Source organism: Tasmannia lanceolata, unplaced genomic scaffold (assembly GCF_043159265.1).
Source record: "Tasmannia lanceolata isolate RefF3 unplaced genomic scaffold, GAP_Taslan_0.1 ptg000002l, whole genome shotgun sequence".
In the NCBI taxonomy this organism is placed as follows: domain Eukaryota; kingdom Viridiplantae; phylum Streptophyta; class Magnoliopsida; order Canellales; family Winteraceae; genus Tasmannia; species Tasmannia lanceolata.
Window position 1 is genome coordinate 27,137,674 of NW_027518679.1, and position 20,600 is coordinate 27,158,273.

General features: G+C 39.1%; 1 protein-coding gene across 1 annotated transcript; it reads left to right on the forward strand.

Moving 5' to 3' along the window:
* The first annotated feature begins 950 nt into the window (after positions 1–950).
* LOC143850489 (putative protein disulfide-isomerase A6) lies at positions 951–18,914 on the forward strand. The gene is made up of 11 exons (XM_077359755.1): positions 951–1,212; positions 2,387–2,471; positions 2,783–2,880; positions 3,028–3,083; positions 5,901–6,018; positions 6,195–6,222; positions 6,332–6,423; positions 12,901–13,057; positions 13,141–13,265; positions 18,148–18,247; positions 18,545–18,914. The coding sequence occupies exons 1-11, from the start codon at positions 1,055–1,057 to the stop codon at positions 18,608–18,610; spliced, it is 1,083 nt and encodes a 360-aa protein (XP_077215870.1). The 5' UTR covers positions 951–1,054; the 3' UTR covers positions 18,611–18,914.
* The last annotated feature ends 1,686 nt before the right edge of the window (positions 18,915–20,600 follow it).

A 20,600-nucleotide genomic window follows, 5' to 3' on the forward strand; every position in this document is an offset into this window, starting at 1 on the left:
CACAATAAGATGATCCAAACCGTCCATTTGATGGCCCGCAACATAAATAGACTGTGCCCCAAAAATCATTTCCATAGGATAATCACAACCTTCCGATCTATAGAGGTTTCCATAATGAGGAATAAGATTGTGCGGTCGACTGCACCAAGCTTAGGTGCGGTCGAGGGCCCCAAACTCATGTGGGCCCACTTTGTTAGGATGATCCAAAGCATTCATTTGAAAGGCCCTTACATAGATGGGGTATGTACAAAAAATCAGCCCCATAGGATCATCCTAACCCATCCATTTGTTAATGTCAAAATGAATAGACACCGTTTGCCACAAATTTGCCCATTTTTGCCCTCCACTTTTTGAGGGGTTAGGATGATCCAATGGACCTGATTTTTTGTACACACCCTATCTATGATGAGGCCTCGCAAATGAATGGTTTTGATCAGAACAAAAAATCTGGGACCCATGTGTTTGGGCCCTCGACCGCACCTAAGCTTAGGTGCGCTCGACTGCACACTCCTTTTCCTCTTCCATAATATGCAGATCCTCTATTACCAGAGTTCTAGGATCTTCCAATGGAAATGATTTTTGGGGCACAACCTAATTACATTGTGGCCCATCAAATGGACGGTTTGGATCATCCTATGATGTGGACCGTACAGTACTTCTAGAAAAATACTGTTCCATATGCGCATACACCATATAATTTTCCCTCCAAATTCGCCTAAGACGAGAGAAACCAGGGATATGACACGTACATTAGCAAGACATCCGCCCTTGATATTTGATCCAACATCAGCCCCTTAAAAAGTAGAAAAAATTATTTGCCGTTCGATCAAATATCAACGGTGGATGCCCCGCTAGTGTACGTGTGGAATCATGTACGTCTACTCTATTACACTATAGGGGGCTGTACCTAGTAAAAAAGTGGGGGCTAATAATATATCACTTCCCCATATAAATACCATTAACCTCCTTGAGTCACTCATTTCGACATTTTCAACATTTTTATTTAGTCCCTGCGTTTTTGTCGTTGGAAAGTGCAGACCAGGAAAGAGGAAAAATGGAACGATCTCAGATCTGGTTCGGAACCCTAACCCTAACCCTAGCTCTGCTCTGCTTATCAGTTGAGGCAGATGATGTCGTTGTTCTAACGGCAGAGAACTTCGCAACGGAGGTCGGCCAATCTCGAGGAGCTCTCGTTGAGTTCTATGCGCCCTGGTATGGTTTTGTGCTTCTAAATCATTGAGATTTTCCTTAATTTTTTTTATTTTTGTTCGGTTTGTTTAAGTAATTTTGAGGGATTCTGTCTTTTAATGCTGAAATTTGCGAGAATTTCGATCTGAATCGGTTGGATTGTTGGATCCTGATGTTGTTAGATCGAGATCTTGTGATTGTTCGTCTTTTGATCTGATTCTGATTATATGTTTCTTGTTCGATGAGGTGTGTGAGGAATGATATATTATCTGAGATGTTTAATGTTTAGGGAGCTTTGTGCAGTAGGATTTTTCTGTGGAAGTTGGGAAAATTTCTTGTGATTATTCATCTTATGATCTGATTCTGATTATATGTTTTTTGGTTCGATTAGGTATGTGGAATGATCTATTATCCGAGATGTTTAATGATTAGAGAGCTCTGCGTAGTAGGATTTTTATGTGGAAGTTGTGAAAGTTTCCTTCTTTGTTTCGTTTTCCGTGGACTTTGGAGTTGTCTGATAGAAATAAGATAGCTTGCGTGTGTGCGCGTGTGTGAGTGCAGGCTGATTTAGGGTTTTGTTGAGCTATTTCCTTTGCTTTAGATGTTGGATTTTCTTACTTTTGTTCTTGGAGCGGATTAGATGCTGCAAGTTTTAGTTGTTAAACTATTGTTTTAGCGGGTCTGAGGCTTAGTAGCTTCAGCTTTACATTTTCTCTTTCCTTGTTATGGGCAACTCTTGAAAAAAAACGTATATGTTGAAATAATGAGTAAGTCATATAGCCAAAAATTATGAGGAGGTCCTCAAGACGAGACCTAGCTAAATATTGGATCCACCATATTTGCTAACTTCTCCAAAAGAAAATTAGCATCACTGCGAATAAAATAAGTCCATTTTCATGCTTGTCATTGCTTCTTTGTTCTAAGGAAATTATCTTCTAATTTCTGATCAATCAATCCCTATCTGTTATTTGTTTGAATGGCAATCCTTCTTTGTTATTTATTCGAGCATCCTTGGGGCTTGGGCATAGATTGTTATTCTTGTCAACCAAAAATTTAAGCTCTTTTCTACCCCGCTTCCTAAAACCGGTATTATAGATACTTATTAAGATCTGTGGTGCTTTTATTGACATGGTTGATGCTATATCTTTGCCGGGTTATTCATGTGTCAAGTCCTTGGATTTAACTCTTTTTTTGGTAGGTGCGGGCATTGTAAAAAGCTTGCTCCAGAGTATGAGAAGCTTGGTTCGAGTTTTAAAAAGGCTAAATCTGTGCTGATTGCAAAGGTCAGTTTAATATCTGAATAAATGAATCTTTTCAATGCACTGTTTTTGTACTCTTACGTAATGGTTCTGTTATGTGATGGGCATTCTACTCACATAAGATTATTTAGTTGTTACTTTTTACTCTTTGATCTGATTAAGTGCTGTATAAAACTATAAATAGCTGTAGTGATTCATAGATATGTTTCTTTCTTAGATCAGTTAGATTGCTACTTCTCAAGAATCAACTTCACCTTTTAACTGTTTCTATATCTACTCATTCTAGACATTAAATCTACCCATCTCACTATTTCTCTAACCATTGGTTGGTATAGGTGGACTGCGACGAACATAAGGACCTCTGTAGCCAAAATGGGGTTACTGGATACCCTACAATCAAGTGGTTTCCTAAATATTCCTTGGAACCAAAAAAGTGAGGATACTGTTCCTTCTATATAGGAAAATGGATTTCTCCATACATACTCTAAGTCACTTACTTTCATTATTCCTGCTTCTCCATCACCTCTCCTTTTGGCTCCATAAAATTTGATCGTGATCCTAATATATTCCTGTGTTACAGGTATGAAGGCCCACGAACTGCAGAAGCCCTTGCTGAATTTGTAAATACTGAAGGAGGTGATTGTTTAATGTTATGATCTGTTACCTTGGTCCATTTGTATTGACCACCTTGGTCGCAATTTTCACCTTTTCGCTTTAATGAAATGATCTACTAAATACTGAAGGAGGTGATTGTTTAATGTTATGATCTGTTACCTACTTACCTTGGTTCATTTGTATTGACCACCTTGGTCGCAACTTTCGCCTTTTCGCTTTAATGAAATGATCTACCATTCAAAAAAGATCTATTAGCTGGGTCCAATGAGTTGAATTATATTAATTATCCATGCAACTTGTAGTAACTGCTTTTTTTTTTTTTTTTGCATTAAACATCAGAGGGGGCATGAAGCATTTTGGAATTATTAATGTACTAATATTTTCGTGAAAATTTTACATAATCGCTTTCGCTTTCGCTTACTTGAATGAGTTTATTTTGTATTATAATGTTCCATTTTATCTATTTTAAATATTTTTTTTGGGGCCGTGTGTATGTGTCATCCACCAAGTTCACAATATTCAGCTTATACAATAAAAACTTGGAATGTAGGAGATTTTTTTCAGTTACTCTAGCCATCTGTATTTGCCCGTTAAACTGCCCATTAGTAGTATATATTTGGCAAGCTTTGATTTTATTTTTGTCCTTGGAAGATAACTTAAAAATGAGAAAAAAAAGGAAAAAAAGAAGGATAGGGGACGAGATGCCCCTTATGATAAGAACCCAAGAAAGTCGAAAGAAAAACCACTCCGGGCAACTATTAAGCAAACAAAAAAATGCATCGGAAACTACAAGCCACTCCCTATTGGCCCCACCCCTGGCAAGCTCATCTGTAGCATCATTAGATCTACAAGGGATATGAGACAAAGTGATGGAAATGCCCACACTAACATCTCTGATTTATGATATTCAATTGGTGAATCACCACATCTTGGGAATCCTACTAGTAGTTCAAGCAATAATGCTCCCAAAATCTTATCCAACAATAAATGGATACTCAGGGTGGTTTATAGTTTAATATATTCCCTCCAATGTAACTTGGATCTCCTCTCTGGAATATGCTAATCTGATGGGAACTGAGAAATGAATGATAATAGAGTGAGCTCATCTCCAAGCACACCTCCAACCTGATCAGGACCCAAGTTACTTCTAGAGCTACCAGCAAAATTGAGCATCGTAGAATTTGGCAATGTCGAAATCTATCAGGAATACCACTTTTCCTTCAATTTTCTGATCCAAGCAATCTGATGTAATGCAACTTCGCAGCCAGATTTTGACTGCAGGAAGAAGATTGATTGCAACCCAAATTCTTTTCTAGATTTTGACCTAGGATTTGAGCCAAAGCATGAGCCAAAGAGGGGGTGGAAAAACCACTGTTCCTGATCCAAAAATAGACCAGCATTATAAAGAAGAGAGGGGTTGGGACATGTTATGGAAAAACTACAGTTCGTGAACTAGGAATAGATCAGCAACATGAGTCAATGAAGAGAGGAGTTGGGACTGATTATGAGAAAAATTATGACGTGGATGGTGGCCTACTTCAATGTAGGATAGTTTGAAACAGATGATTTTATGTCATAGGAATATGATAAGTTTCATTTATGTCACTTGAGTGAATTAGAATAGAAGAGGACCCACTCCACTTCCATGATACTATCCACTTTATTATTCACAACACTGTTGATAATATTTTGTAGGGAGTAGGGAGCTTTAAATGAGGATATTTTTTTTTCAGTAAGTGGAGAGCTTTTAGTTTAGGTATTTAGAGCCTTCTTGGTTCATTTCTTTTTCCTATGTATATGCAATTGAGTTTTAGTTGTTGATATATATATATATATATATATATATATATATATATATATATTTGCATATTTGAATAAGCAAGAAAGAAGCTAGGGCTCGCTCAAGGTTTTGCTGTCTGTTCTTGTTCATGGGGTTTTCTTGGGGGAAACTGGGAAAGGCTCTAACTTTCAATAATTAAAAAAGAGACTAATTTTCATTCTTTTTATTTGTTATCAATTGAAAGATTGGTTGCTATGATTTCTTTGTGGTAATTTATCTTTTATTTGATTCTAGATTTGAGGAATATTGCTGACAATTGTAATCAAGAGCTGCTCATCATAATCAATCGTAGATTTGTTTTATATCATTTGATATCAGGGCATCGATTTTAGATTTTTTTACATCATAATCTCCATATACTTCCTCACAATGTTCCCCATGGAGCAGCCCCAATGTGGTTTAGAGGGGCATCCAAAGAACAGTCAAACGTTTGATCTTTGCCCACCACCAGCTCAATATTCGACTTCTTCACATAAAAAATCGCTGGCTTCTTTCCTCCCAGATACTCCCATAGTATACATAGGGGTAATAATGTAATATGCTAAAGATCTTCCTTTAGCACCAAGGGTAGAAACGTGTCCAAAACACTTGAGAAAATAACCGCGCCCGCATAGTTTGCCATCTTATATTGTATAAACATGTTATTGGTCAATGCCAATGTGAAAGGAGGGGGACCATAAGAATGGGTAAGAAGACAAAAGAGGAACAAGTGATTTGAGAAAAAACCACTCGAATTACAAATCCTACATTTTTTATGAATTCCTCTCAGCTCCATCAAATCTCTCTCTCTCTCTCTCCTTTCTTTTTTTTTTGTTTGGAATAATTTTTTGAAGGTCAGAAGAATCTTCAAATGAGAAAGTGCCTTTTTCAAACATAAGTTGCTTCGTTTTTCTAGTCAATCTGCATTTTTTCTTTTATCCTATATCATCTCATTGGATTTCCTAAAGTTGTGTTCCAAAAAATATTCTAAGAGTTCTTTGATGTATATGCAAGTGCAGGTACCAATGTAAGGCTGGCATCTATTCCCTCCAGCGTAGTTGTGCTGACAGCAGAGAATTTTGATGAGGTTGTCTTGGATGAAAGCAAAGATGTCCTTGTTGAGTTTTACGCTCCATGGTGAGGATACTTCTTCCAATAATTTCATATTTGATCATGCACTTTGCATTTTAACTGTAGAAAGGTTTATTTGAGAAGTTCAATGTCATATTGAGTATTGCGAGCACGCTGAATGCATCTTCACTTGTTACTATGATATTCTTAATCTCTTATGCCTGCCTTTTCTCTTTTTGTAGGTGTGGCCATTGCAAAAATCTTGCTCCTGTAAGTACATTAACAATTCCTTGATGGTGTTGTGTGTAAGGAATCTCATTTGTCCTCAAATATTTGACTGCAATAAAACATTAATTTTGTCTGCCATCTGTTTTTGTAGACTTACGAAAAGGTTGCATCAGCTTTTAAGTCGGAGGAAGATGTTGTGATTGCCAATGTTGATGCTGACAAATACAAGGATTTGGCCGAAAAGTGAGTGCTTAAACTTTTGAAACTTTTATTACGAAAAGAAATACATTATCTTAAGCTAGCGTCATATAAAGTTTCTTTGGTGGTTTTGCCAAGCAACTATAATTTTTAGCTTTTGCACATGTGTTGGCATTGCTTGGAGGCAATTTTTTTTTTTTTCATTTGATGATGAACTGATTGCACAGTTAGGCCTAGAAATGCCAGACCCACACTGTCTTGTAGCGTTAATCGGGCACTCCTACTTTTTTGTTTTTTTGTTGTGCTGACCTCTGAAGCACGGGTGCTTCAAAATGGCCCGCGTACCCGTATCGGGTGCGTATCCGACATGGGTGCGCTCGGGTGCGTCCCGGGTGCGCACCCGATTAAAAAACCTTTTTTTTCTAATTTTTACTGTCGGGTGTGTGTCGGGTGCGGTTGGGGGTGCGCACCCCAACGCACCCGACACGTTTTTAAGTGTTTAAAAAAAGAAAAAAAAAGACGCTGCCAATAGCAATTTGGGGCAGGGGGGGTTTAAATTATATAAAAGGGGTTTTAAAACCCAAACCCCCTCACTCACACTCACGCAACTCTCTCCCTCACCCTCTCTGTCTCGTCCCTCACGGCCTCACCCTCTCTCTCTCTCTCTCTGCGTCTCTCTCTCTCTCTCTTCCTCCCTGCAACTCTCCTCTCTCACTCTCTCTCGGGCTTCTCTCATTATCTCCTCTCCCTCTCGGTTTCTCCTCTCTCCCTGCAACTACTACCGCCGCCTCCGCCACCGTCGGAGCTCTAACCTAACCCTACTTAAAGGTACTCTTTCTCTCTACTTCTCTCTTTCTCTTTGTATCTCTCTCTACTCTTTTTTTTTTTTTATCTCTACTCTCTTTCTCTCTTTCCTTTATTTTTATTTGTGATTTGCATTATTTTATTTGTGATTTGCCCTAAAAAATAGCCTAAAGCCCTAACCGATTGAGAGTCACATAAAAATCAATTTGGAGCTCACAATCGGTTGGCATAATCTTAAAATGGATTGTGATTTTGAAGCCCTAAACTGATTTTCAGTTTGGAGGTCACAATTGGGAATTTGGGATTTAGGGTTTTAGGGCCTAAAGCCCTAAATCCCAAATTTCCAATTGTGAGCTTTTAGGCCATTTTAATTTGAGATTGTGACATTCAATTGGGAGCCCTTTAGGGCTCAATTAGAGGGGTTAGGTCATTAGGGCTTTAGCCTTTAGCCCTTTACCTTTTAGGGCCATGTTAATTTAAGATTGTGACAATCGATTGGGAGCCCAAAACTGATTTTAGGATTAAAAAATTATGTTTAATTTTGACCCCCAAAATCCGTTTTGGGCTCAATTAGAGGGGGTTAGGTCGTTAGGGCTTTAGCCTTTACCCTTTAGGGCCATGTTAATTTAAGATTGTGACAATCGATTGAGAGCCCAAAACTGATTTTAGGAGTCAAAATTAAACATAATTTTGACTCCAATAACTTGATTTGGGCTCACAATTAGGGGCTTAGGGTTTAGACTTTAGACCATCAAGATATAAGATTATGAGTCTTGTGACAACCGATTGGGAGTCCAATAATCTTATTTGCTTACTAAATTTGTGTTTGTTCTTTTAATAGAATGTCTTCATCCGGGGCTAGTAGCGCCGCCCAAGCCACAAATGCACCACCTTCTACTTCTACTGATGAAGACCTCTCGAAGCCCTTATGGAGGTATGCCACTAGATTTGATAAAGATCCTAAGGGTGGAGGGAATGTGAGATGGGAATGTAATTTTTGTCATAAGAGTTGGAATAACTCCTACACAAGGGTTAGAGCGCACTTGTTGAAGGTATCGGGACAAGGAATCGGAGCTTGTCCTAAGGTGAAAGCAAATGACCTACTCGGAATGCAAAGGTTGGAGGAAGAATGCAAGGAAGCTATGAAGCAAAATGCTCCTAAGAGAGTGCCATTGCCGCCATCATCAAGTAGTGGATCATTGAGTTGCCCAAGTAGTATGTTTGTCCCTCCAAGTTTTGATCTAAAGAGGAGGAAGACAAGTGGTCCAAGTGGAAGTGTGAGTGCTATTGAAAAGGCATTTAACATGGCGGCCCGCGATCACCTACATGGCGAGATTGCTCAGATGTTTTACTCCGGTGGCTTGCCATTTCACCTAGCAAGGAACCCACACTATGCGAGTTCATAATCTTATGCGGCTAACAATCCAATTTCCGATTATTTGCCTCCGGAGTACAACTTGCTAAGAACGACTCTACTACAAAAAGAGAGGGCAAATGTTGATAGGTTGTTGCAACCCATTAGAGAGATATGGAAGGATAAAGGGGTGAGCATTATTAGTGATGGATGGAGTGACTCACAAAGGCGGCTTCTCATTAACTTTATGGCGGTAACCGAGGGTAGGCCTATGTTTCTCAAGGCGGTAGATTGTTTAGGGGAGACAAACATTTCATTGCCAACTTGTTGAAGGAGGTAATTATGGAAGTTGGGCATGAAAATGTTGTCCAAGTAATTACCGACAACGCCGCAAATTGCAAGGCGGCCTGGCAACTTATTGAGGCACAATTTCCTTCCATTTTTTGGACCCCATGTGTGGTGCACACCCTCAACCTTGCTTTGAAGAACATATGTGCGGCGAAGAATGTGGAAGCAAATTTGATTCCTTCGAGGATGTAGGGGTCTTGAAGTTGCTGGTCTTTCTTTGGATGAGCCGGAGTTTGAGTCCATTGTTTTTACCGACGACATAGAAGACGATGTTGTCGATATTGGAGATGAAGCGACTGACTTCTAGGATTGATGATGCATTGATGCTTCCACATTCTTTGCCGCACATATGTTCTTCAAAACAAGGTTGAGGGTGTGCACCACACATGGGGTCCAAAAGATGGAAGGAAATTGTGCCTTATTTGCGGCGTTGTCGGTAATTACTTGGACAACATTTTCATGCCCAACTTCCATAATTACCTCCTTCAACAAGTTGGCAATGAAATGTTTGTCTCTCCTGAACAATCTACCGCCTTGAGAAACATAGGCCTACCCTCGGTTACTACCATAAAGTTAATGAGAGGCCGCCTTTGTGAGTCACTCTATTCATCATTAACAATGCTCACCCCTTTATCCTTCCATGTCTCTCTAAGGGGTTGCAACAACCTATCAACATTTGCCCTCTCTTTTTGTAGTAGAGTCGTTCTTAGCAAGTTGTACCCCGGAGGCAAATAACCGAAAATTGGATTGTTTGCCGCATAAGAGTATGAACTCGCATAGTGTGGGTTCCTTGCTAGGTGAAATGGCAAGCCACCGGAGTAAAACATCCGAGCAATCTCGCCATGTAGGTGATCGCGGGCCGCCATGTTAAATGCCTTTTCAATAGCACTCACACTTCCACTTGGACCACTTGTCTTCCTCCTCTTTAGATCAAAACTTGGAGGGACAAACATACTACTTGGGCAACTCAATGATCCACTACTTGATGATGGCGGCAATGGCACTCTCTTAGGAGCATTTTGCTTCATAGCTTCCTTGCATTCTTCCTCCAACCTTTGCATTCCGAGTAGGTCATTTGCTTTCACCTTAGGACAAGCTCCGATTCCTTGTCCCGATACCTTCAACAAGTGCGCTCTAACCCTTGTGTAGGAGTTATTCCAACTCTTATGACAAAAATTACATTCCCATCTCACATTCCCTCCACCCTTAGGATCTTTATCAAATCTAGTGGCATACCTCCATAAGGGCTTCGAGAGGTCTTCATCAGTAGAAGTAGAAGGTGGTGCATTTGTGGCTTGGGCGGCGCTACTAGCCCCGGATGAAGACATTCTATTAAAAGAACAAACACAAATTTAGTAAGCAAATAAGATTATTGGACTCCCAATCGGTTGTCACAAGACTCATAATCTTATATCTTGATGGTCTAAAGTCTAAACCCTAAGCCCCTAATTGTGAGCCCAAATCAAGTTATTGGAGTCAAAATTATGTTTAATTTTGACTCCTAAAATCAGTTTTGGGCTCTCAATCGATTGTCACAATCTTAAATTAACATGGCCCTAAAGGGTAAAGGCTAAAGCCCTAACGACCTAACCCCTCTAATTGAGCCCAAAACGGATTTTGGGAGTCAAAATTAAACATAATTTTTGACTCATAAAATCAGTTTTGGGCTCGCAATCGCTTGTCACAATCTTAAATTAACATGGCCCTAAAGGGTAAAAGCTAAAGCCCTAACGACCTAACCCCTCTAATTGAGCCCAAAACGGATTTTGGGGGTCAAAATTAAACATAATTTTTTACTCCTAAAATCAGTTTTGGGCTCCCAATCGATTGTCACAACCTTAAATTAACATGGCCCTAAAGGGTAAATGGCTAAATGTTAAAGCCCTAATGACCTAACCCCTCTAATTGAGCCCTAAAGGGCTCCCAATTGAATGTCACAATCTCAAATTAAAATGGCCTAAAAGCTCACAATTGGAAATTTGGGATTTAGGGCTTTAGGCCCTAAAACCCTAAATCCCAAATTATCAATTGTGACCTCCAAACTGAAAATCAGTTTAGGGCTTCAAAATCACAATCCATTTTAAGATTATGCCAACCGATTGTGAGCTCCAAATTGATTTTTATGTGACTCACAATCGGTTAGGGCTTTAGGTTATTTTTTAGGGCATCCATTTTAAGATTATGCCAACCGATTGTGAGCTCCAAATTGATTTTTATGTGACTCACAATCGGTTAGGGCTTTAGGTTATTTTTTAGGGCAAATCACAAATAAAATAATGCAAATCACAAATAAAAATAAAGGAAAGAGAGTAGAGATAAAAAAAGAAGAAGAGAGTAGAGAGAGATACAAAGAGAAAGAGAGAAGTAGAGAGAGAGAAAGAGTACCTTTAAGTAGGGTTAGGTTAGGGCTCCGCAGTGGCGGAGGCGGCGGTAGTAGTTGCAGGGAGAGAGAGGAGAAACCGAGAGGAAGTGGAGAAAATGAGAGAAGCCCGAGAAAGACGCAGAGAGAGAGGAGACGCGGAGAGAGAGAGAGAGAGAGAGAGAGAGAGAGAGAGAGAGAGTTGCGTGAGTGTGAGTGAGGGGGTTTGGGTTTTAAAACCCCTTTTATATAATTTAAACCCCCCTCGAAATTGCTATTGCCAGCCTCTTTTTTTTTTTTTTTTTTTTTTTGAACACTTAAAAACGTGTCGGGTACGTCGGGGTGCACACCCCAACTGCACCCGACACGCACCCGACCATAAAAATTAGAAAAAAATGTTTTTTAATCCGGTGCGCACCCGACACGAACCCGAGACGCACCCGAGCGCACCCGTGTCGGATACGCACCCGATACGGGTACGCGGGCCACTCTGAAGCACCCGTGCTTCAAAGGTGCTGACACTGGTGGACATTCTAACACTCCTCAACATATGTGGCACTCCTAGACACGTATGGAAGAAGTTTACTGGTGACATAATTAAAAAGTGCTTTGGCACGGTAGAGTGAAATGATTGTCTAATTGATTACTTCTTGGTTTACTGGATTTAAATTGATTATGTTATAGACAAATACCAGATGCCTCTTTATCCTTCATTTTTGCGATGCAATTTCTTTCAAATCTACAGTTCAACTTTTATTACTTGTGAAAAAATGGAAAAAAACTGTGTGGTTAGACTTATCTATTCCATACATTAAGGCTCTGTTCACTTCTTTTCCCTGGAAAACAGCCTTTTTTTTCCCTGACAAAACCTTGACAAGACAGAATTTCTGCGTTCACTTCTTTTCCAGGGAAAACTATTATCAGATGTGGAATTTCTTATTTAAAAGCTAAAAATGACGTGGAAATTGACTTTTTCCTTGTTACTTGAGATTTGCTTTCCGATTAAATATATCGGAAAGAGGCTTTCCAGGGAAAACAAAGCCTTTTCCTCTGGATTCCTTTTCCTTCTGCCATGTCACCTGGAAAGGAAAGGAAAGGAAAACGAAATCCTTTCCTTTCCTTTCCGCGGAAAAGAAGTGAACAGAGCCTAAGGGATTTAGGAAGTCACGAGGAATCTATGAAGCACTTATTCTCATCCTGGTGTTTGAGAACTTTTCATATCATCCGTGCTGGTTTTGTTGTTTATGTATTCATGTGCTTGTATCCCCTAATAGGCTTGTCTTATGGTTGTGAATTCAGTGTGCTTGTATCCCCTAATAGGCTTGTCTAATGTTTGTGCATTCATTGTGCTTGTATCCCCTAATATGCGTATGTCTTATGGTTGTGTATTCATTGTGCTTGTATCTCCCTGCTTCGGGCGAAACCAACTCATTCCCGTACGTGCCGGGCGTGTGGTGAGTACAGGGCCCGGGTACCCCCTAGCGCTGCAACCTCTTAAAATTCTTTTCTATCTATTCAATATTTCCCTCTGCCCCGCTATGGTTTTGTAAACTTTGGTGTATCAACAAATGCTTTATGTACTTCTTTTCCTGTTTGGGCCTGCAAATAATTGCAGTAGTGCTGAAGGCGCCATGATAAAAATCTGCTATCTATGTAGGTATGGAGTTAGTGGATTTCCTACATTGAAATTCTTTCCGAAGGGCAATAAAGCTGGTGAAGACTATGATGGTGGTCGGGACTTAGATGACTTTGTCACTTTCTTCAATGAAAAGTGTGGAACTAGCCGTGACGGAAAAGGACAACTCACTTCTCAAGTTAGTAGCAGAATGATGCAAAAACTGACATTTATATTAGTTTCTAGCTATTTTCTTAATATTTTATCTTTTGGTTTCTATAGGCTGGTATAGTTGCTAGTTTAGATGCTTTGGTGAAGGAATTTGTAAGTGCAGCCAGTGACGAGCAGAAGGCAGTCTTATCTCGAATAGAAGAGGAGGTGGGGAATCTCAAGGGTTCATCGTCAAGGTAATCTACTTTCATGGACAAAATTGTTTATCTAGTGATTTATATTTAGCAATTTCCATGAGTTTTAGTTCATCTGACTTTTGTGATTATGTGTGCACGTCTCATCGACTCTTTCTTAGTGGATTTTTCTGTTCGCTTTGTTGATCATTTGTTATGTTTTAAAAATGAAAGTTAATTTGATTGCAATCCACCATGCAGAGGACGTCTGAATATCTTTGACTTGCTATAGAGAGTCAGCGTTTCTGTATGTTTATTCATACTAATATATTTTTATTACTTAATAGTTTACCATGTGTACTTACTCAGCAGAGAGTCAGCGTTTCTTTATGCTTACTCATATTAATATGTTATTATTACATAGTAGTGTAAGTATATGAAGAAGCTGAAAAAAAGCGTTCATGGCTAAAATTGGGTTGTTAAGAATTTAAGAGGGCTTATTGCTAGTATTACTTCTGGAAACATCATCCCTCAATGCCTGCCTAAAATTAGGGAAACAGAAAGGAACAGAAAGCTCATGAAATGGAAGGCAGCTTCCGCACAAAAACTTTCTAACCCTCTCTCTCTCTCTCTCTCTAAGCTGAGAAAGGTAACCTTCTAAGGTCTGTGATAATGACCTTTGGTCGTTGGCAGCCTGGGCTGCTGCTTAGAAATGTGCATGTCGGCCTCTGATCTGAGTTCCCTAGATGACCTACACGTCTTAATGGCCCTCTGACAAAACTGGCCCCAACTCAATGTTGACGACGTGTTATTCGTGGTCCGGGACTCATGAAGTTTAATCCGGGGAATCCTTTTTTGGCTGTAAGTGTCATTGCTTACGTATGTACTTTTGTGATTCCAGCTTTTATAGGCATGGTTTTAAATTTTCACCGAAACTGACTTGAAACGACCGAAATGTTTCCGTTTCCAGCCCCATTGAAACACATACCAAAACCGAAATGCATACCGAAACCAAAATTGCAAGATCGCCTTGAGTAATGAATTGTACAAAAAAACTGACATAGATTTGCATCGCAAGTTCATTGAGTTTCAAGAAGGGTGATATGCTTGTGATACACATCAGGCCAAAGAGATTCCTCAAAGGGTAGATATAAGAACTTACGCTTCATGAGTGGGGGTCCCTAGAACATCGTTTGGAAGATGGGTGCAGATGCTTGTGTCTTAGAGTTGCCCAATGACATGGGGTTTAGTCCATTTTCAATGTAGGGTATTTAAGAATATCACGGCAACGGGGTCGTTTTTTGCAGACAGCCAAATATTCGTCTACCACCAATTTTAAAACTCGGGAGAAGATATTAAAGACGTGATCGATGACCAGATCGGATTTGCTGGGAGCGACGAATATCAGAAGTACCTAGTTTTTTTGGAAAAGACGACCATTGTCAGATTGCTTATGGAAAGAGCAGAATGATCAATTCAAGACTGGGAGAGATGATAGATATCAATTAAAGGTTTACAAATATAAGCATAAGAAAGGGCAGATATATATATATATATATATATATATATATATATATATATATATATATATAGAGGAAACTGTTGGTGAGCTTAAGCTCACCAAACTTATGGTGAGCTAGCTTGCCCAATCACATGGGTCCCACATTTTGGGGAGTGATCCAAACCATTCATTTGCAAGGCCTTATCATAGATAGGGGGTGTACCAAAAATCAGCTCCTTAGGATCATCCTAACCCCTCCATTTGTGGAGGACAAAATTGGGGCAGATTTGTGTCTGTCCATTTTTGTCCTCCACAAATGGAGGGGTTAGGATGATCCTATGGAGCTGATTTTTGGTACACCCCCCATCTATGTAAGGGACTTTCAAATGAATGGTTTGGATCATCCTAACAAAGTGGGCCCCCATGTGATTGGGCAAGCTAGCTCACCATAAGTTTGGTGAGCTTAAGCTCACCAACAGTTTCCTCATATGAGGAGTTTCCTCATATATATATATATATATATATATATATATATATATATATAGAGAGAGAGAGAGAGAGAGAGAGAGAGAGAGAGAGAACATTTCCTACACACTTGTGTAGGTAAGTTACCTAAGCACTACCTTAAAATACAGTGGGGGCCCACATTGTTTGGGTGATCCAAACAATTCATTTGAATGGTCCTCACATAGATAGGGTGTCCACAAAAAATCAGATCCATAGGATCATCCCAACCCTACGATTTGTGGAGGTAAAATGGACGTGTATAAACCTTCACAAATTAGTCCATTTTTTGCCTCCATTGTTTGAATGGTTAGGATGATCCTATGGATCTGATTTTTGGTGGACACCCTATCTATGTGAGGACTATTCAAATGAATTGTTTGGATCACCCAAACAATGTGGGCCCCCACTGTATTTTAAAGTAGTGTGTAGGTAACTTACCTACACAAGTGTGTAGGAAATGTTCTCTCATATATATATATATATATATATGAGGAAAGTGTTGGTGAGCTTAAGCGCCCCAATCACATGGGTCCCACATTTTCTGTGGTGATCCAAACCATTCATTTGCAAGGCCCTATCATAGATAGGGTGTGTACCAAAAATCAGCTCCATAGGATCATCCTAACCCCTCCATTTGTGGAGGACAAAAATGGGCAGATTTGTGGACAAATATTGTCTGTCCATTTTGACCTCCACAAATGGATGGGTTAGGATGATCCTATGGAGCTGATTTTTGGTACACACCCCATCTATGTAAGGGCCTTTCAAATGAATGCTTTGGATCATCCTAACAAAGTAGGCCCCAATGTGATTGGGCGCTTAAGCTCACCAACACTTTCCTCTCTCTCTCTCTCTCTCTCTATATATATATATATATATATATATATATATATAGAGAGAGAGAGAGAGAGAGAGAGAGAGAGAGAGAGAGAGAGAGAGAGAGAGAGAGAGAGAGAAAACGGTTTCTACACACGTGTAGACAAGTTATCTACACACTAGCTTAAAATACAGTGGAGGGCATATTGTTTGGGTGATCCAAACCATTCATTTGATTGGCCCTCACATAGATAGGGTGTCCATAAAAAAGCAGCTCCATAGGATCATCCCAACCCTACGATTTGTGGAGGTAAAATGGACGTGTAAAAACCTTCACAAATTTGTCCATTTTTTGCCTCCACGGTTAGAAGGGTTAGGATGATCCTATGGAGCTGATTTTTTGTGGACACCGTATCTATGTGAGGGCCAATCAAATGAATGGTTTGGATCACCCAAACAATGTGGGCCTTCACTGTATTTTAAGCTAGTGTGTAGAGAACTTATCTACACGTGTGTAGAAACCGTTTTCTCATATATATATTAGCCTGAAGCCTTGGTTTGGGAAATAATTGGATAGTTGAAGGTTTTATTCATGTTTAAGTTAGTAAGGGAAAATTAGGGATATTGTCACTTAAATCACTAAAGCGACTTAAAGTTACAAAAGGGGGCCCACTTCACTATCACGACGCTATACATACCACTGTTCATAAGCTTTGTAGGGAACCTTAAGTGAAGGGTATTTTAGTCCAAAATTTTGGTGGTTTTGATTAGGGTTTGAGAACTTTCTAGTCTGTTTTTCTTTCTTATAAATATATAGGCTCAAGCCATTCAGAGATATGTTTATGAAAATACACCTTGTGCAATGAAGAACTTTTCTTCACTGTTATTGTGGTGAGATGCCCAATCGACCTATAGTGTGATACCCAAGGGTTCTATGGTGTGAGGCCTTTGATCAACGATCCTTTATCAGTTTACGATCATTCCGTCAACTGTTCATTCATTATTTGATGTGTGTTTGTAAGAGCATTATTGTGATTGATCTGATCGGGTCAGATCTGTCATCTCATAGTCAGATCACAATGATCCCAGCCATCAAATTTTTCTGATAATGGGACAGTGAGATCTAACGGCTGGATTTGTTCAATCTTGGTTTAGATTGCTAAGATCCTTCCTAAGTAGAGATTTCGAGACCTTTGGGTGGATTGTGATATATTTTTAGAATGTCCACAAAATCAGAGATCTATTAATATTTATGAATTATTTTGCTTAAAGATTGTGTTATAAGTTCCCCCCTATCATCCTCATGCATGACCTTCACGTGGAGATAATGGAGACTGACCTTTCTGTCCATTAAATTGCCTATGATTTATGGATCGATCATATAAATTTGGTATGGCCTTCTTTTGGGATTGATGAGATAGACATATGTTCATTTCTACTATTTCATCTTCCTCTACAACATCCTACCATGTCCAGCTTTGAACCCGGTTCTTCTCTCAAACAATCTCTCAACTTTGTTTGAATAGGAAGCTAAAGATGGGGTAATCTCCATGTAAGAAGCTTCTTTTTGGGTCTCCCTGTTGTTCATTGCGTTGCTGGGTTTTTGAAGGGCATGGTTCTTGGTTTGCATGTCATTGCTTGGTTGAAAAGTTGGACACTTGCTTGGATTTGGTTGTGCTTTGTCTTGATGGTCTGGGATCTGAATGGTCTCATGTTTTGTCGCTGGGAGTTCTGCATGCACTTTTCCCGGGTGTGGGTCAATTGCCATCCCACGCCAGATTTTCTTTGGGCCTTGCTCCTATTTTCTGTCAAAAATGGTTTCTTCTTCTTCGACTAAGACGCATTCTCTCTCTCTCTCTCTCTCTCTCTCTCTCTCTCTCTCTCTCATGTGTTACAATGTTAGAATAGTTTGAAGTGGTTTCATTGTAAATGGTGACAATTACATGATCATTTTAAGCCTTGAGTTACTGTTTGTTGATATATCTCTCACACATTTTCTTTTGCATGCTGCCTTGACTGAGAGTTTGAACAGTAATGTTCCTTAATTGTAGCTTTTTAGGACAAACTTCAAGATGTTAGTCAAAATTTCGGTCACTAAATCCAACTTGCCTTTGCTTTCAGGTACGGTAAGATCTATTTGAAGGCTGCTAAAAGCTGTATAGAGAAAGGTGCCGATTATGCCAAAAATGAAAAGGAACGGCTCCAGCGAATACTTGATAAGGTGATTCCCAAATGTTTCATCTCTAGACAATGCCCATTTCTATTGAATTCACCGTTTCTTTCGACCTAAAATGGGTGTAAAAATTTTTTATGCCCATTTTCCACTTAAAAGTGGGTGTAAAACAAATTTTACAGCCATCATTGTCCACTTAAAAATGGGTGTGAAATTTGTTTTACGCTCATTTTAAATCGAAAGACACAGATCATAAATATCTTTTTTTTTTTTCACATGAATAACTCAGACATCTTCAAAACCAGAGTTATGTTTTCTCATGTTTTGAGTGTTATCTTTGTGCAGTCGATCAGCTCATTAAAGGCAGACGAGTTTACCATCAAGAAGAACATCTTATCAACCTTCATGTAAACCATGTTCTTTGCCCGCCATGATGTGGCTTTACTATCTCAGAGGGGTTCCAATTTTTAAACTTGGAAATGATGTTTTGATGTTAGTGAGAGGAGAGGCTGTAGGCCCTTCGACATCTGATATTTACGGTGGAAACATGTTTAACAAGTTATTTATACTAAGTACTTAATTTTTTTTCCCCTTAATAATATCTGTTGTCAAGTTATGTATTGAAATAGGGCATAAAAATAGTTCCTCGAATCAGTTTGAACTAATAATCCTTCATCTTGTTGAGCTTGATAATGCATTATTGTTTTTTGCAACATTGGCAGTTGTGTTCACTGGTGAGTAGTTATAAAAAAGCAGAGAGAAGTGATCTAGAATTCTGACGAAGGTGTTTTTTAAGCAGTAAACTGAAATTTTATTTGTAACAGAAAGTTTAACAGCCCCTGCTTCCTCTACATTCAGCCCCTTTCTTTGACCCCACTCCTTACCAAGGTTTATAAATTTCAGTTTCGGAATGCGTTTCGGTCCTCACCGAAACCGAAATTTCAGATGAAATCCTACGAAATCAAATATAGTATTATTTTATACCGTACAAAATTTCAGCTGAAATTACCGAATTTCGGCTGAAATTTCTGGAAGATATTAAATAATGAATAAAAAATCCCAGATTGTTTTGGTGAAATCCATTAAATTTCGGACTGAAATTTCAGGAAAACGAAATTTCGATTGAAATAATGTAACGTTTCGGCTACTATCGATTTCGATTTTGTTATCATTTTGGTCGAAATTTAAAACCTTGCTCCTTACTGGTTACTGAAAATCTCTACTACCTCTGCTCCCTCCTTTGCAATCGATTAATGTCATTTTTATGGGAAAATTCCGAACGTAGTCTGACAGAGATATAGGATTTCTAAGTTGATGTTCGCAAGGATGGACAGACTAGCGCTCTATTTCTTGCCTACGCTAGCGGAATCCCCTCTAGTGATCAAAGGTGTGTCTCTGTCTCTTAACTCTTAAGGCACCACTTCAGGTCCCAAAGAAGGGTTCCCACTTATGCCTTGTTAGAATTGCACAACTAAATCATAAGCAGCATTAATCAAATCCTCTCTTTCTATCCTAGAGTATCCATTCACTCCAAACTCATCTGCTTCCATTTCCACTTTCCTCAAGTCAGCTTGTCTTTTTAGAGCATTTTATCATCTCGGCGTTCGAGCTATTCTTCTGCGGCACCTCCCCTACAATTAATAAAGCCACAGAATAATCTAAATGAATCAATGTTAAAATTAATAAAGCTGCGGAATAATCTTAATGAATCAGTATGATTCAATGAATTGGATGATGTTTATAGTAACGGGTTTTTTTTTTCCCCCTTTCTGGAACTCATCAATATGAGATAGAACTGGATGATATATCGTACTAACAATCGAAATATGATCAAAAGAAAAAATCTCTGTTTGATGAAGCTTAAGAGAAAGAAAGTGCATGGCTGTGTGACTATGTCAGGAAATACTACTACAATTCTGGCTCATCTTGGGATAGCTTTTGAACTACCATCAGAGTTGAACTTAACCCACCCACAGCCTGTGCACAGAGTATGATCAGAGATTGGCTCATGTAAAGCCATTTCGCTGCTCACTCTTGCAGGAGAGAACAGGCACACAGGCTCAATCTGCTAAAAAATGAGCCTGTGTGGCTGTTCTCTCCGCGGCTCTCCGCGAAACTGCCTAAGCAAATCCCTAGTAATAATAAATAATTTTCACCCATTTTAAGCATAGAAGGGCCTGTTTGGATTGCAGGAATTTTCTGGAAAAGTTTGAAAAGGAAAAATATTTCAAAAAGTTAAACTGTTTTTTTACACACCTAAAAAGATAACTTGAACCAACCCTATTCAACTTTTATGTAGAATGACTTACAATTTATGATAATATTCCTCGAGATTAATCACAATCATATCATTTCCCTCATAACTGTGGAAAGAAAAAATTTTCCATCAGAAATGATTTTC

Coding starts and splice junctions, on each gene's coding strand:
- LOC143850489 (XM_077359755.1), top strand. CDS start 1,055: ATGGAACGATCTCAGATCTGGTTCGGAACCCTAACCCTAACCCTAGCT. Junction 6,019..6,194: donor GTTGAGTTTTACGCTCCATG/GTGAGGATACTT, acceptor CTCTTTTTGTAG/GTGTGGCCATTGCAAAAATC. Junction 13,058..13,140: donor AAGGACAACTCACTTCTCAA/GTTAGTAGCAGA, acceptor TGGTTTCTATAG/GCTGGTATAGTTGCTAGTTT.